This window comes from Mustela nigripes, chromosome 14, assembly GCF_022355385.1.
Source record: "Mustela nigripes isolate SB6536 chromosome 14, MUSNIG.SB6536, whole genome shotgun sequence".
NCBI classification, from domain to species: domain Eukaryota; kingdom Metazoa; phylum Chordata; class Mammalia; order Carnivora; family Mustelidae; genus Mustela; species Mustela nigripes.
Genome location: NC_081570.1, coordinates 106981418 through 106997198, shown reverse-complemented (window position 1 = coordinate 106997198; position 15781 = coordinate 106981418). Strand labels below are relative to the sequence as shown.

The following is a 15781-nucleotide window of genomic DNA, read 5'->3' as shown; positions in this document are numbered from 1 at the left end:
GCTCCTTGCTCGGCGGGGAGCCTGCTTCTCCCTCTGCCTCTGCCTGCCATTCTGTCTGCCTGTGCTCACTCTCTCCCCGTCTCTCTCTCTGATAAATAAATAAAATCTTAAAAAAAAAAAAAAGATTTCTGAGAGAAATCTATCCAAGCAAATAAACAGATGGGCAAAGGTATTTATTCAAAAATAGTCCTATTGTATATCATTATAATGTATGGCAGTTAAAAAAAAAAAAAACTGGTAACAACCTAAATGTTCAAAAAATATGGGAAAGGTTTAATAAACTGCTTTGCCCTATTTACAGTGTACCACACTTGGGGGGTTGTTGTTTTGTTTTGTTTTCTGGATTGCCATCAACCAGTCTAGACCAGACAACTGTAAATCTGTGCTTTTCAACTGAAGTACCACGGACTGCGGTGACTCCTTACCAGAGCTCCCTCACTGACAGGTCAAATTTTCTTTTGCTACAACTATGATTCGCAACAGTAACAGAGTTTCCCTGCAAACAGCTAGGCTGCACATAGTTTCTGTGAGCTACAGGCACAACTTGATGCACATGAAGAGACAAAAAATGTGTATGTTTTTGCCAGACCTGGGAGCACCATGCCTTCTGAGGACCCAAGAGATTCTCGGGGAGGAGAGCCAGTTCCATGAAAACACGCCACCATGCTGATGTGTGATCAGTTAACAGTGTAATTCTTCAACTCCCGACTTCATGAGCATGCTACCAAAATTTCTGGCACACAAAAGAATGCCATTCTATCTGTTAGGGTTATGTGGTAACAGGTAAACCCCCAAATTCCACAGTTTTCTTTCTCACCTACATAACTGTTCCAGTGAAGCTGGGCCTAGTTTGCAGGTGGTTTTCCTCCATTCAGTGATTCAGTAACTCAGGCTCCTTCCAACCCCCTAAAGCCTCGGCATCTAGCAAATGGGAAGAAAAAAATGTGATAAAGTAACCTCTTAACTAATTTCATCTGCAAGTGACACACATCACGGCCAGTTCCATTCAACAGGTGACTAATCAGAGTCCCACCTGAGTGCAACAGGTGCTGGGATCCCAATTCCTGGCTGAGCAGCCACAGCCAGCTGACGGGAAGAACACATTTCTAGTGAACAGGCCGCCCTCTGGGCTCTAACTACAAACCTCAAAAAGTTAAGAACGACCAAGTGACAGGTTTTGTTTCCACGCGGAGAAGAGGGACAACTCCCATTGCTGCCTCAGTGGTGGGACAATGCCCTCTGCTCCTAGCATTTAGTATACTAGAACATACCATAGACCTGGTGGAGAGCTTCACCATTGCCTTTGGTTCACTCCAGGGACCACACTGAGTCAGGCCTCTGTTCCCATTCCTTGGATGGCTGTTAATCTAAAAAATAAAACTGCCAGTTATTTTACCAGCAAATATGGGTTTATTTGGGCACAGCAGAGAATTACAAACTGGGACAAGCAAACGTAGGCAAGTCAGAAGAACAAAGGAGGACTGCTCTTTTATAGAGGAAATTGGAAGTTCACAGGCACTGTTACAAACATCAAGTCCATTCAAGTAAAGTGAGAATGTGAAGGGTAGTGGCTTTTCATTGGCTGGGTTGTGACAGTCTCTCATTGGCTGGATTGTGCTAGAAAGCCTTCTCCCTCCCTCCTGAATAGTAAAGTAGTATCCACCTGGAACGTCCCTCTCTTCCTGTTGGGTCTGCCTTTGATGAGTGCTGAGCATGAGAGCTCCCCCTGCTGGCTTCCTGACTCCATTTGAAACAAGATTTTCTTTGATTTTCACAGGGCCATTCTGTCTTTTCCATTCTGCGCAGCTCCCCTTCCCGCTGCTACTCTACCATCCTGGCTGAGCAGCTCTGGCTCAGGCGCTGCTGCCTGATCCCGTTGGTTGTCACTAGGGAAACTGAGCTTGCGTCACTGTATGCATATGGTTTACAAGGCCTAACTACTTTCTCAAGAAAGAACTGTTTGGGGGCACCTGGGTGACTCATTCGGTTGGTTGTGTATCTGCCTGAATTCAGCTCAGGTCATGATCACAGTGTCCTGTGATACAGCCCTGCCTCGGGCTTCCCACTCAGGGGGTAGCCTGCTTCCCCCCCTCCCTCCGCTCCTCACTCCCCCACCCCCACCGCATGTGTGTGCGCGCGTGCTCGCGCTCTCTCTCTCTCCCTCCATCAAATAAATAAAATATTTAGAAAGAAAAAAAAGAAAGAACTGCCTGGCACAACATCTTCTAGAGGGAGAATATAGGCATGGCAGACACTTGGGACTTTATGGACCTTCCAGTACAAAAACATAAGAAGCTGCACAAAGACAGAGATAGTGGCCATCCTGCTGACCATTTTCACCACTGCATTCTCAGCACTTCACAGGGTTTCAAAAACCCGGTTCCCTCCATCTTTGGAACCAAAGCTACTAGGAACTGGAAGGCCTCAGCTTCTGGCACCAGCAACCAGAAGAAGAGAGTAGAGAAGCTACAGTGTAGACGAATAGGGATTAAAAAAAAAAAAAAGAAAAAAGAATGAGTAAATGAATGAGCATGTTCTTGATAAATAATGACAGAAAATAGTAAAAAGAAAAAGAAGAGAGAAGGAAGGAAGGAAAATAAAGTATTATGAAACAAAAATAGAACACATAATTCTATAACAGTGTGATCACAATTTAGAAATCTCACATCAAAAGCAAAAAAAAAAAATTTTTTTTTACTTATTTTTGACAATTTTCAGTGCTTCCTATCCCCTCACTAAATTACTACCACCCAACCCACCAATGCAGATTTAACAGCACTGTCACAATGGCTACCCTTTGCCAGTTCAGGCTGATGTCTGACAACTCTTCAAGGAAAAGTGAATGTGCTCCACTGGGGTAGAGAAAGCTTCGGAGTTCTTTCTTCTTGCATCTGGAGCTTTTTCTTTGCCACCTACTTCTTTGTTGAATAAGTTTTATGTTTGGGGAGAAATAGGAGAGAGAGCCTGGATCCAGATCCATTGCCTTTTTTCTGAATTTACTTTAGGGACCAAATTTGAGAATTTGGGTTCAATTTTTTTTAAGTCCCCCTCCCTTCCTGCAAATCCCCAACTTAGAAATGTGTGTGTGTGTTTCTCCATTCTTGACTAAAACTTGGGGCCTGGGAAAAACTTAGAAAGTATATGGCAAAATTTTGAAGAATTCCCCCCTTGAACAGTCACCACCAGGGTTGCAGGAACCCAGTGTAAGTGAGAACTGAAATTCAAATTGAATTTTCCTAGCAAAAGCCAAGATGAGTCACATGGTAGCACTTGGAGGATTCCCCGAGTCTGTTCATTCCTTTAGGATCACTCACTCCTCTCCTCCCAGGACCTCCCCTGGGAACAAAGGAAAACCCAGGACTTGGGACTAGGCCCTTTTCCACCAACAGCTGCTAGTAGTTTGCATTTAACCCTAAACAGCAGATAAACGAAATGGGGGGAGGAGGAAAACACTGTGCATCCACTAGAAACCCTTGGGTTTTCTCTAAACTTCTTCCAGAAACTTCTTAAAGGGCTCCGAGAACCAAACAGGCAGATTACAGGACAAAAAGGAGGCTTAGAAACTTTGGTCTTAACAATGTCACCTACAACTGAAACTCAACTATACACCATGTGAAGCCATACACACTAAGGGGTCAATCCCTTGTCCAACAAGGGGCCTGTGTGGGAGCCGACAAGCCAAAAGCACCCTCCATCCCCCACTCTGCAGGGCAGGCGCCAAGCAGAGAACCGGCTTCTCTGCCAGATGTGGGCTGCCAGGGGCACAGGCCAAGGAGACCCTCCGGACTGCAGTCCTGGGCCTAATCTGCGAATAAAACGCCTTGGTTGTCGTTTGGGCTCCACGTGCCCCTCCCTCCCTGCGGAACCATCTAGAAACTAATTCCTAGACCTGTAGGTTACCGAAGAGCCGCCTACATCTGGTTCTGGGCCAGCGCACCCCACCCGCAGAACGGCTGGATTCTTTGATTTCCTCGCGCGCTCACTCTAAAACCAAACCCGAGAGGAAGGGCAAGGCCCAGGGTGGGGATGCCCTGAACTATCCGAGAGCCCTCGAGTAGGAAGAGACGTTCACAAAAATGCTCTCAGGCGAGGTGAGAGCGGGCGGAGTCCAGGGCGCGGCGGCACCGCCGGGAGGGCGTGTGCCTGCGCCGGGTTGGGGTTGGGGGGTAACAGGAAGAGGAGGGCGGGGTGAGGGGGCGGGGTGAAGGGGTGGGGTGAGCGCGCCCGGGGCACCGGCCCAGGCTCCTCCTGCCTCCCCCTCCCCCTTCCAACCCCCGCCCCTTACTAAGGCTCCCAGAGCGCCGCGTTCCGCTCACTGGCCGCGCGTCCCACCCAGCCAATCGTCCCTGCTGCGCCTCGGGCCAAGGTGAGTTCCGCCCGCCGCTCCCGGGCCGCCCCCAGCCCCGACCTGGCGCCCGGGGAAGCCCCCCGTCGGCTGTCGGGGCTCGCGCGGTGTTCCAGGCGCCGGCGGCTGCTAGCTGTCCACTTCTCAGCGCCCTGGGCGACACCCCGGCGAGGCGGGCAGCGCCCCTGCCCCGATCCTCACGGACTGGAGGAGGGGCGCCCGTCCTTTATTGCCGGACCGCGGTGTGGGCGCCCTGGGGCCTCTGCCCTCTCCTCCCTTTCCATTGCTCCTTACTGCCACTTTTCCACCAGTCTCCCGAGTTATCCGAAATCCCGCTTCTCGCCCCTTCTTGGCTGACATGTTTCTCTGTGGGCTCGAGCTGCAGGCTGACCTCTGGCCAGATGTGTGTGGCCTCCTCCTCTGAGCTACACGGACCGAGCTGGACAGGTTGGCAGCTTCCTAAAGGGCACTGCTCAGTCCCTCGCCCAGATGCTGCTGGTTGGGCTTCCTGTTGTTTGTGTGTAGGTCTATTTGTTTTCGTAACAAAGCTTGGCTAGCCGGCGGGTGGCGGAGAGGAGAATATAGGAAGGGATTTCCCTACTGAAAGGATTCCCTTCTTGCAATCCTCATTAAACAAGTGGAACTATAAAGAAGGGAAGAGTGGCCTTGATGAAAGACCTTCCAGCCCGGTGCATGAGCAGAGATAGACTTGCCCTTGGTACCGGGTCACAACTTGAGCTTTGCCAAAGGAATGCGGCTTCCTCCAGCCCTGAACACTGCTAACTGTCCATTAGACTCCACCTAATTGAAACCGGGACTCTGAAAGGTGGGTGGTTGGGGCTGGTGAGGAAAGCTAAGGAAAGCCCAGCAGCTACAAGCTAGGCAGAGCAGAGCCCTAGGCCAGACTCTGAAATACATCAAGTCCACCTCCCCTTCCCTCTCGAGGGGAGCTGGGAGCATCCTGCAGGGCTGGTGAGCACAAAGGGCTCCCAGATTCTCCTAGAGCAGGCCCGCGACTCAGCTGTGAGACCATGCGGGTGTGGCCCCAGTGGTTCCAGATAGTCTGTGCAGATGATTCGGACAGAACACTTCCCGAAGAAGGGGAACTGTGCCATCTCAGAGGGCATTTGCCAAGAGGAAGTGAGTCACACCAGGACTGGCCAGCTATCTGAAGGAGAGGTTTCTGGACTGAACTGTGGGTGAGGGCAGCAACTGGATTGGCAAGGCCAAGGTGAGACGCACCCCTGTTGGGTGATTGGCCGGCATGCCTGCTGGCAGCCTGCCCCAGCTTTACTTGTGAGGTAGCTCTTCCCATTAAGATGTTTTTAGCAGCGGCTGCAGGTTTCCACCCCCTAGCTCTGCAGCTTGAGTTTCAGACTGCTGCAGTGGCTCTTTATACCCTGCACTTCAGAGGAGACCAGGGTCAAAAAACACCCAGACAGTGATCTTTGCCTCCACCATGTTCCAGCAGATTGCAAAAGATAATACCAGAGGCTGGGGCAAAAATGAGTTCATATAACTCATGGGAAATTTCTTCATCAGCCTGGCCCCCACAGATTCCTAACCTGTTTCTATTTCTTGTCTCTCCCGGATGGCATATATGCCTTCCTTGACAGCCAGAAACTACTTTCTTCATCGTGGTCCTTGACCCATTTGAAGTTTCTTATTTCAGTCCTTCACGTTTTCTTGAGGATATTCTGGCCATAAAGTACGCTGATTTTTAGATGATGCTCTGCCCTGGCTTTTTTTGCAAACAATACAGGATGGGCCCTTTTCCTCCCAAGTCTGGCCTTTGACCAGCCCCTCAAGCAGCCGCCCCAGTGAAGTCAGCCCTTGGTCCTGGTGGAGCTAAGACTGGGTGCCTCCCTGCTTTCCAATGAGAGTTCCAAAAATGTGGCTTTTTTAGAGCACTGCCCACTTGGTTAAAGCACAATAGTTCAAAGTTGAGGGAAACAATGGAATCTTTTCAGGGTTTTGATGTGTAAGTTAGCACTCTGAGTGCTGGGAAAGCTGGAATGAAGGCTTAGCATCTTTCTTAAGCTTTTCATTTTCCTGAAGACTCAACAATTTAGGAATCTCATACCAAAAACAAAAAGAATGAATTTGCTTATTTTTTAACAATTTTCAGCACTTCCTACCCCTTCACTAAATAACTACCGTTCAGCCCACCAATGGTTTTTTTCTTTCATTTATTTATTTTCAGCATAACAGTATCATTATTTTTTCACCACACCCAGTGCTCCATGCAATCCGTGCCCTCTATAATACCCACCACCTGGTACCCCGACCTCCCCCCCCCCCGCGCCACTTCAAACCCCTCAGATTGGTTTTCAGAGTCCATAGTCTCTCATGGCTCACCTCCCCTTCCAATTTACCCCAACACCCTTCTCTCTAACTCCCCATGTCCTCCATGCTTTTTGTTATGCTCCACAAATAACCCACCAATGGTTTTAACAGCACTGTCACAATGGCTACCCTTTTCCAGTTCAGGCTGATGTCTGACAGATCTTCCAGGAAAAGTGAACATGCTTCACTGGGGTAGAGAAGGCTTCTTGAGTTCTTCTTGCATCTGGAGCTTTTTCTTCACTGCCCACATTTTTGATGAGGAAGTTTTATGTTTGAGGAGAGGCAGGAGAGAGAGCCTGGATCCAGATCCGTTGCCTCAACTCATTTTTTCTGAATTCTTTTTAGGGATCAAATTAAAAAATACCTCTGTGTTAAATTTAAAAAAAAAAAAAAAAAAAAAAAGGAAGAAAGAAAGAAAGAGCAAGCTTTCTTTTCTTTTCTTTTCAAAATCTCCAAGGCAGAAGGAAGGAAACCTCAAACACATTTTTTTAAATAACAGATGTTTGTTTTGACACATACCCTGCCAATTATTTTCTGGGTGGGCTGTAAGAAAACTAGGGTATGGACAAGACACAGAAGAGCAAAGTAAATCAGCTCTCTTGCTCTTTAGAAGTGTCCTTTTTGAAATTACGGTCTGGATCTGGGCATGGGTCCAGAGCAAACATTTGGGATCACTCAGGAATAGACACTTTTCTAAGGAGGCCTCATGCTCCCTGCTACTCCCAGGAGAACCAAAATGTACATTATTGTCACTCATTCTTACCACTCCATTGAGCAGGCTGTGGGAAGGCAGGCTGCTTAAGGAACCCACAATCTAGTGGGGAAAGAATCAGAAACACAATTAACTAGAATTCAGAATATATTTTTAAACAGTATGCCATTAGCTGGTGAACTCCCCAGTGGCAAGCACCAGGGAGAGAGAGAGAGAGAGAGTGTGTGTGTGTGTGTGAGTGTGCATACCAGCCTAATGTGCACAGCAGGTGCTCAGTGTAGGAGGACCAGAAATGGAAAATGTAATTACCACCACTGTGATTAAATTTGGGGAGTCCAGGGTTCTTTTCTGTAGAGAGAACTGCACAGAGAAAAACTAGAGTTCTGAGCCTCCATCGTAAAGACCTCTTACCCAGGCAAACAGGTAGGGAGGACACACAGACATCAGAATAAAATGACTCAATAAAAAAATGCAAGAACGATGAGGTAGTTACAGCCTGTGGAGTGCACAGTGTGAACCAAAACACAAGAAAACAGCAGGAGTGAGAAGAGAAAGAGAAGTCATGTTCAGGGTCTGGCCAGACCTGTTTAGCAGGACACATTTTTTTTTCCCTGCGCTCACGGAATGTGCTTTTGTCTGTATCCTACTATTCCAACATTCACAGGCAGCCCCTGTGGGCCGCTTCCCCACTTCACCCCAGCTTCACATCCTTCTGCCGAGCTCTGAACTACAAGGGTTTCAGTGCAAACCCGGGTGGTCACACGTGCACTTCAGGTCCTGCCAAGGGGCTTGTCTGATTGATTCATTCATTCATTTTGCAAACGCTTATCTTGCAGTTCATAGAACAGAATAATTCACAGTTCTTCCCCTGGAGGATCTTAAATCTGAGAGGGAGATAGGTGAAAGTTAAATGGATTGAGTGTTGCAGGTGCAGAACTAGGTTGTCCTGGGTACGCAGGATGCTGCCCCCTCTTAGCCCCAGTGAAAATGGAATGGAGTGTGTTGTGTGATTGGGGAGATGGAAGCGCCAGATTCAGGTCCCTGAACTTGCTCCTCTAGTACCAATGGTCAGCCCTGCAGCCTACCCCACCCAAGACAGGAGAGCTACTGACTCAGTGGGGCAGCAGCTGCATTGGGGAAGAAGAGCTCCGTGACTCATCCACTAGCTAAGAGAACAGTTCTAATCACAACTTTTGCCCCTTTTCCTTCATCTTACTTGAAAACCAATGCTCTGGCTCCTTCAAAACAATAATTTGCTTGTAGCCTTGCTCAGTACTCTGGGCACTGGTTCCTGATGAGACCGTGGGCATCTCCTCTGCTTATCAAAGCCATTCACCTCCATGAACTCAGATTCCTGGCTAGTCACTGTTCTGCGTTCTTATTTCAAAGGTCTACCTGACAAATAGGGAGTTGGCTGGCTGCTGTTCTTACTACCCATTTGTTAAATAAAACAGCGATGGGGAGGGGAAGATGAGGGACACGTGGCTTCAGAGAAGAAAGCTTCATAATGAATGTGGACAAGTAGGAGTGGGACTGGAGTCCTCTGAGACCTGAGCGTTCACTCGAGTTAGACTGGCCTCACTCTCTCAAAGAAGATATTCAAGGGTCGCCAAGATTTCCTGTTTACAACTTATATTCCTTAGAAGTTCCTAAATTAGTCTGTTCTCCCATTATAGGGGTCCTTTCTATGCCATGTCCCCTTTCTTCTCTGGCTTTGCAGTGCACCTTCCCTCTGCTCTGTGCAGAAGGTGAGCTGGGTGTCTGGTGACCAGTACCAATTTCGGCACCTTTGCTAATCGGTTATGAAGAACCCTGCTGCTCTGAGCTTAGACACAGAGGGTTGTTTTTTGGGGTTTTTTTGGTTTGGGTTTTTTTTTTTTTTTTTTGGTTTTGTTTTTTTTTTTAAATACCTCTGGTCACTGACTCCTTTTCTGAGTTATTTCAGACCTGGGTGGTATCCCACATCTTCCCTCCCCTGACTCGTTCAGCTCAGTTCTCTTAAATTGCTCAACTTCCAGAACAATCCAGGCAAGGGCAACTCCATCTAAGCACTGTGGGTTGCCATTGACAACCACTGGGGCTGTGTACGAAAGGAGGAAAAGGGTGTGGTTCCCCTGGAATTCATCTCACAGTGGACCTTGAAGCATTAATTTGCTGATCTTTCCAAGAGAACTGCCTTTTGGATGAATCACACCAGAGTCTGGCGTGTAGCATTCTCTAGAGTAGCACATTCTTTAGCATGCTGGTTCCTGCACTTATCTGGGGATTAAAGGGGTAGAATTTATAATTCAGAAGTATAATTGCTCAGTCCCCGTGGTCACCAACTAGCTCTGCCTTCTCCTCTGTAAAAAATAGCATTTAGAAATCTGTGTTGAACACAGATCCGTCAGCAGCAGGAACCAGACCAAAATCATGTTTCTGGTTTCTTTGGGCACTCTAGCCAGGGAAGGTGCCAGCCTCTCCATCAATCTGTACTCAAAACCTGTTCTTGTGCCGTGGGGTTTTGGGAGGCTTACTTATTTTTCTTTAAGATTTTACTTATTTGATAGAATGAGAAAGAGAGCACAAGTGAGGGGCGGCAGGGGAAGCAGCAGAGGGAGAGGGGGATGCAGACTCCCTGTTCAGCCGGGAGTCCAATGTGGGGTTCAATCCTAGGACCCCGGGATCATGACCTGAGCTGAAGGCAGACACTTAACTGCTTAACCAACTGAGCCACCCAGGCTCCCCTTTGGGGGCTTTTTCTTTTGTTGTTGTTGTTTGTTTTTGGAGTGGTATGCTGCAATCTCCATTCAGGTTCACCTGTTTCTGTCTCTCCACTAGTGTGATCTTAAGTGATGTTGGCCAAAACTACTCTGTTCTGACAAAACATTCCTTCCAATGAAGCCAAAATCCACTGAGTTTGTATTAAGCACCAGGCACTGGGTCTTGATGTGGCATATGCCCCCAGATCATTGTACCTGAACAGAATGATCTGACATGTTTCCTTTCCCTTCTTTTAAACACTTTCCAATGGAAAGGTTTTGCTTTCCCACTGTGCCCCAGAATCAGAGTGGTTCTTCTGTGCTTCCTGCCAAAAACTAGGTCCCCGAAGGAGTTGGGGATATACTGTTACTTGTTCCTTTTCAAGAAACTAGACAATGAGCTTTGAGTAGCTTTGAGAACCTGCATTTTACTACCAGAGATGCAAGCAATGTGTTGCAATGAATAACAAGTTCAGACCTTTAGTAAAGAATACACGCCCAGAAAACAAAATTTATTTGTAATCAGATTTGTATTTTTCTTTTTTCTTTTTTTTTCTTTTTTTTTTTTTTTTCTTTTAAGACAGAGAGAGAGCACATGCATGGCGTTGGGGGTTGGGGAAGGCACACTGCAGAGGGAGAGGGAGAGAGAATGTCAAGAAGACTCTGCACGGGGGGGTTCATTCGGTTAAGCATCTGCCTTTGGCTCAGGTCATGATCCCAACATACTGGGATCGAATTCTGCATTGAGCTTCCTGCTCAGTGGGGAGTCTGCTTCTCCCTCTCCCTCTGCTGCTCCCCCAGCTTGTGCCCTTTCTCCCTCTTTCTCTCTCTCAAATAAATAAATAAAATCTTTAAATTAAATACAATGAAGACTCCACACTGAGCAGGGCTTGATCTCATGACCCTGAGATCACAACCTGAGCCAAAACCAAGAGTCGGACACTCAGCCACCTGTGCCACCCAGGTGCCTTTTTAGCAGAATTCTAAACCTAGACTTAAACTGAATCAGGTTACCTAGTTAAGCTTGGAGCATTAACCAGGTTTGACTGTGTGGGTTGTTGGTATTCAGACGTATCTAAGAGTCAGTCTCATGTACCAGTGGCAAGAGAAAAAAGATGAAACCTCTGCTCTTTCAGTAGATGCTTTGTCTGTTAAAAATAGGAATTGCTTTTCCAGATGATTAGTTTTTATTCTTCATTAGGTGATTGATGCAGACTTAGTGGGCAACTAGACAAATTCCTCATTTAGAGCACCAATACCTGAGGGGCCCATTTCCATCAGCAGGAGGCCCAACACCTGAGGTGCATGGGGCCAGAAAGGGTCACATGGATGACCTAATCCTCTTCCTTCCAGTTACCCACAGAAGACTGGCAATACATGTGTTTTAAAAGCTCATGTAAACTCTTTCTTTACATCTTTTAAAAGGTTTCAACAGACCTCACCAAAATGCCATCTCAAATGGAACATGCCATGGAAACCATGATGTTCACATTTCACAAGTTTGCTGGTGAAAAAGGCTACTTAACAAAGGAGGACCTGCGAGTACTCATGGAAAAGGAGTTCCCTGGATTTTTGGAAGTAAGTCCTGAAAGGCCCAGAAAGAACCAGGCATGAACACCAGGACTTCTAGTCTTGGTTGCTGTTCCTTCCACTTCCTATCCCTTCCCTGCGGAGGCCCCTAGTAGAAAAGTGTCTTTGTTCCTTTGCTTATTAAACATTATTGAGGGCCTACGGTTTGTAAGATGTCATAGGGGAAGCAAAAGGTAGAGAAGACACACTCCCTGCCCTCAAGGAGCTTACAGTATGAAGGTGAAATAAGGCTGCACACACAGAACCACAAGATGTCCTTTGAGACAGAGACAGAGAAAAAGGGCCTCTCACCAGAGAGGCATCAAGCAGGAAGTGGCCACCTCAGGTCATAAACCTGGCATTGGAGATCCCACATTCTCTGTTCACATCCACTCTGAGCAATTCATGTCTCTTCTTAGATCCCTTCAGATAAAGGCTTTTTAAAAAATAAGTGTCCCGCTCTAATCTACAAAGGAATGGTGTCAAGCATCTGCTGAATGAGAGCCAAGTGTGACTCAGAGATCACTGCTTTCTGCACTGAAAATGCTCTGAGAACACAGCTTGAGTCCCACAGACAGAGGGGCCCATTAGGACTAGGAGAGGACTATGCCATCAGCTCAGACACCTCACTCAGGACATTAGGCCACAAGGCATAGTTGTCCTTTTACATCGTAGCCCCTTAAGACGTGGCTGTGGTGTTTAACCGAAGGGGAAACCTTGCTTGACAAAGTACTAGCATGAAATGCAAGCCCCTTTCTCCCTGCCACTCCTGTGGTCATTTGATAGGATCGTTACTGGGGCGCGTGGGTGGCTCCGTCAGTTAAGCAGCTGCCTTTGGCTCAGGTCATGGTCCCAGGGTCCTGGGATCGAGCTCCATGTTGAGCCCCATGTTGGGCTCTCTGCTCAGCGGCAGCCTGCTACTCCCTCTACCTCTGCCTGCCACTCCCACGCCCCCTGCTTATGCTCTCTCCCCCGCCCCCTCTCTCTGTCAAATAAATAAGTAAAATCTGAAAAAAAAAAAAAAAAAAAAAGAGGAAAGGATTGTTTCTGTGCTTGGGGTAGAAAACTGCATTAGCCTCTAACAGGTGAAGGGAGCTGATGGTAAAGTGCTGAGTCCTGCGTCTTGTCAGCCCGGTGGTGAGCACATGAGTCGAGCCCCTGCCTCCCGAACCCATAAACATGGAGTTTTACAGTACGCTCTGATTCACATGTTATCCACGCCAGTTAAGTAAGTGGATAGGCAGAGCCTGACAGCAGGCTCACAGCCACACGGGCCACGATGCTAGCCCAGAAGGCTGCAGAATATGCCGCCACTCTGCTTTCACAGCCCCAGACCATGAATTAGATCTGGCTTTGTCCTCACACTAGCCAGGTGGCATTGGCTTCCGGGCCTCAGTTCCGGCCCCATACATGAGAGGGCTGGACACAGTCACCTCCACACTTCCGCTCTCGGGGATCCTCCCAGGCAAGCATAAAATGCAGGGGCATGTGTTCCTTGTAAACCTGCCCATCACACAAAGGCATTCTCCGCATACTAACTCCTTGTTAATTGTGCTGTTGCATAAAATGAGAAGTGAAGATGAAAATCATGTGAGACCCAGACTCTCCATCTGAAGGCTTGGTGGCATAAGAAATGTAAAGGACGTACAGACTCCGGAGTACAGAACGTGGCTGTGCCATTTATTCCAGGCACAGGTCCTAATTCCGGACACACCCACACTTGCTGCACTGATGGAGTATTTTGTTTCTAGAGTTGACCTCTGTGTCATCCAAATTTCACTCCTGACCGCAGCCAGGAAGCTGGGGGTGAGGCCAGAATTAACTGAAACCCACCAGAAGCAGAGGCAGCCACACAGAGTGAGTCCTAGGTGACAGCTTAGGGTGGAGTTTACAGTCCTCGAATGGGAAATGTTGCTGCTTTAGCATAGGGGGTTTCTGGGTGCAGTGTGGAAACATCCAGCACTCCTAAGACATTGCGCATGAGTTTCCTCACTCATATGCATAATCCGTGGAAATGCAGAGACTTCCCCTGAACACCTTTACACCTCCAGAGGGCCTCATTTCCGTCACTGGTTGATGGTCTGGCCCCTGGAAGAGCAGCCACACTACCACGTCTAACCATCCTCACCATCCTCACGAGGAGAAGGAGAGATCTGAAACTTACTGCCTAAATTATCTTACAAGATCTTTTCTTAAGGAGATTCCTTTTTCAAGGATTTGGCCACACTGTCAGAAACAAACACTTGTTAAGAGGATGTAGGCTGGGGCACCTGGATGGGTCAGTTGTTAAGCGTCTGCCTTCAGCTCAAGTCATGATCCCAGGGTCCTGGGGTCGAGACCCGCGTCCAGCTCCCTGCTTCGAGGGAAGCCTGCTTCTCCCTCTCCCACTCCCCCTACTTGTGTTCCCTATCTCGCTGTGTCTCTCTCTGTCAAATAAATAAACGAAATCATAAAAAAAAAAATTGTAAAGAGAATGTAGGCTGACACGCTGCAAAAAAAAAATGGGAACTTTAGGGTGGTTCTCAGGCAGAATCCTGTGATCTTGAAAATTGTGGAATTGGCTGAGGTAGAAGGAGAGCAGATCAGAAGGTCATGCCAAGTTCACAGCGGTATGTATATGCAGTGGACTAAGAATTAGGAGGCCTGGTCTAGCTTCTCTGACATGAATCTCCTCTTCCTAGAAATAGGCAATTCCTAATATCTCTATAGTTCTATGAAAAGAGACCATGAAAACTTCTTTCCTAGCTTATGAATTGAATATGATTTTACTGAAATGCTCCCTCAAGGCAGAAAAATACATTTAGGTGACCTCCAAAAATCACTTACAACCTAAAACAAGAGTTCAGATAATTGGAAGATTATATTAATTAATGGTTCTCAGCAGAGCAAATCAGAGAAGGTTGGCACAGTAACCACTGACCAATATTTCTTGCCTTTGTTCTTTTTTTCAGAATCAGAAAGACCCTCTGGTCGTGGACAAAATAATGAAGGACCTCGACCAGTGCCGAGATGGCAAAGTGGGCTTCCAGAGCTTCTTCTCGCTAATCGCAGGGCTCACCATTGCATGCAATAACTATTTTGTAGTACACATGAAGCAGAAGGGAAAGAAATAGGCGATATTGAGCACCACTCCTACCCAATGAGAGTTCTTCCGAAGGGTCTCTTAAGGAATCTGTCACACAGCTTCCCTCTGTATAAAGGATTCCATTGGCAGTTGGGGACCCTCAGAAAATTTACAAATAAAATCCAACCCCCATTTGAGAAGCAGAGAAAGAAAAGTCAGATAAGCTTTTGATTTTTATATTGTTTGCATCCTCTTGCCCTCAATAAACAAATTCCTTTTTTAGTTCCTCACTTGAGATGGATGGTTGTTCCTTCTTCAGAAATGCTTGGTCCCTGCTTCATTCCTGAAGAGCCTGCATGTCCTTGGGCAGCCTGCTTACTGCAGAGTGGGCAAAGTGGGAAAGCTGTCTCAGTTTAGCCTTAGGTCAGACTTCTCTGACTGATCTGCCCTTGGAGCTGTGTCTAGCTGAAGGACCAAAACTTCAAGGATTGAGAGAAGGCACTTCCAGAATATATCCTAATTTTATCATTGCTGAGCACCTTCTTGTCTAGTTAAGTCAGAGCCTTTCCAACAAGCACTTTGAATGTCTGAGATGTCAGAGTCCAATTTTCATTGTGGAGTTTCAGCAGTCTTGGGTAAAAATAAGCCTGTAAGACAACCGATCAAAAAACAGAGTCTGGTGTGATGCTTCAGTAACAACACACTAACATATGTTGAGTTGTCACGGGATGTGTCCTGATTAGATTGTGATGGCAGGAAACAGGCCAGCACAACTTACAGAATGGGGTAGTCTTTTCTGCTGAAAATGAAGTGCTGGTACCAATGTCCTAAAAAGCAGCCAAATGCTTCTCCCAGCCCTGTCTGCCTACTGCAGGCTCCGGCATATGTGCATTGTGTGCTATATGCTTACTGATAACAATGCCCTGTTTTTATGGAGAGACGATGTATGAATTGGTATATGAAATTGCTCCAGTTAAATAGGTTGGTGAAGATGGAAACATTTG

General features: G+C 47.2%; 1 protein-coding gene and 1 long non-coding RNA gene across 4 annotated transcripts; one reads left to right on the top strand and one right to left on the bottom strand.

Moving 5' to 3' along the window:
- Window positions 1-158: 158 nt before the first annotated feature.
- Window positions 159-5688, bottom strand: LOC132001493 (uncharacterized). 2 transcript variants are annotated; one of them, XR_009399623.1, is made up of 4 exons: window positions 4640-5688; window positions 1272-1367; window positions 818-921; window positions 159-733 (listed from the first exon to the last, which is right to left on the bottom strand). It is a non-coding gene; the product is annotated as an uncharacterized LOC132001493 (long non-coding RNA). The 2 variants fall into 2 exon arrangements; XR_009399622.1 differs by having other exon boundaries at window positions 4737-5688.
- Window positions 4003-15072, top strand: S100A10 (S100 calcium binding protein A10). 2 transcript variants are annotated; one of them, XM_059376179.1, is made up of 3 exons: window positions 4003-4091; window positions 11570-11722; window positions 14665-15072. In XM_059376179.1, the coding sequence occupies exons 1-3, from the start codon at window positions 4077-4079 to the stop codon at window positions 14824-14826; spliced, it is 330 nt and encodes a 109-aa protein (XP_059232162.1). In that variant the 5' UTR covers window positions 4003-4076; the 3' UTR covers window positions 14827-15072. The 2 variants fall into 2 exon arrangements, with proteins under 2 accessions (XP_059232162.1, XP_059232163.1); XM_059376180.1 differs by lacking the exon at window positions 4003-4091 and adding an exon at window positions 4259-4366.
- Window positions 15073-15781: the final 709 nt, after the last annotated feature.

Excerpts from the sequence above, each read along its gene's own strand:
- S100A10 (XM_059376179.1), top strand. Across the intron at positions 11,723-14,664 it reads AGTTCCCTGGATTTTTGGAA|AATCAGAAAGACCCTCTGGT; the intron begins GTAAGTCCTGAA and ends TCTTTTTTTCAG.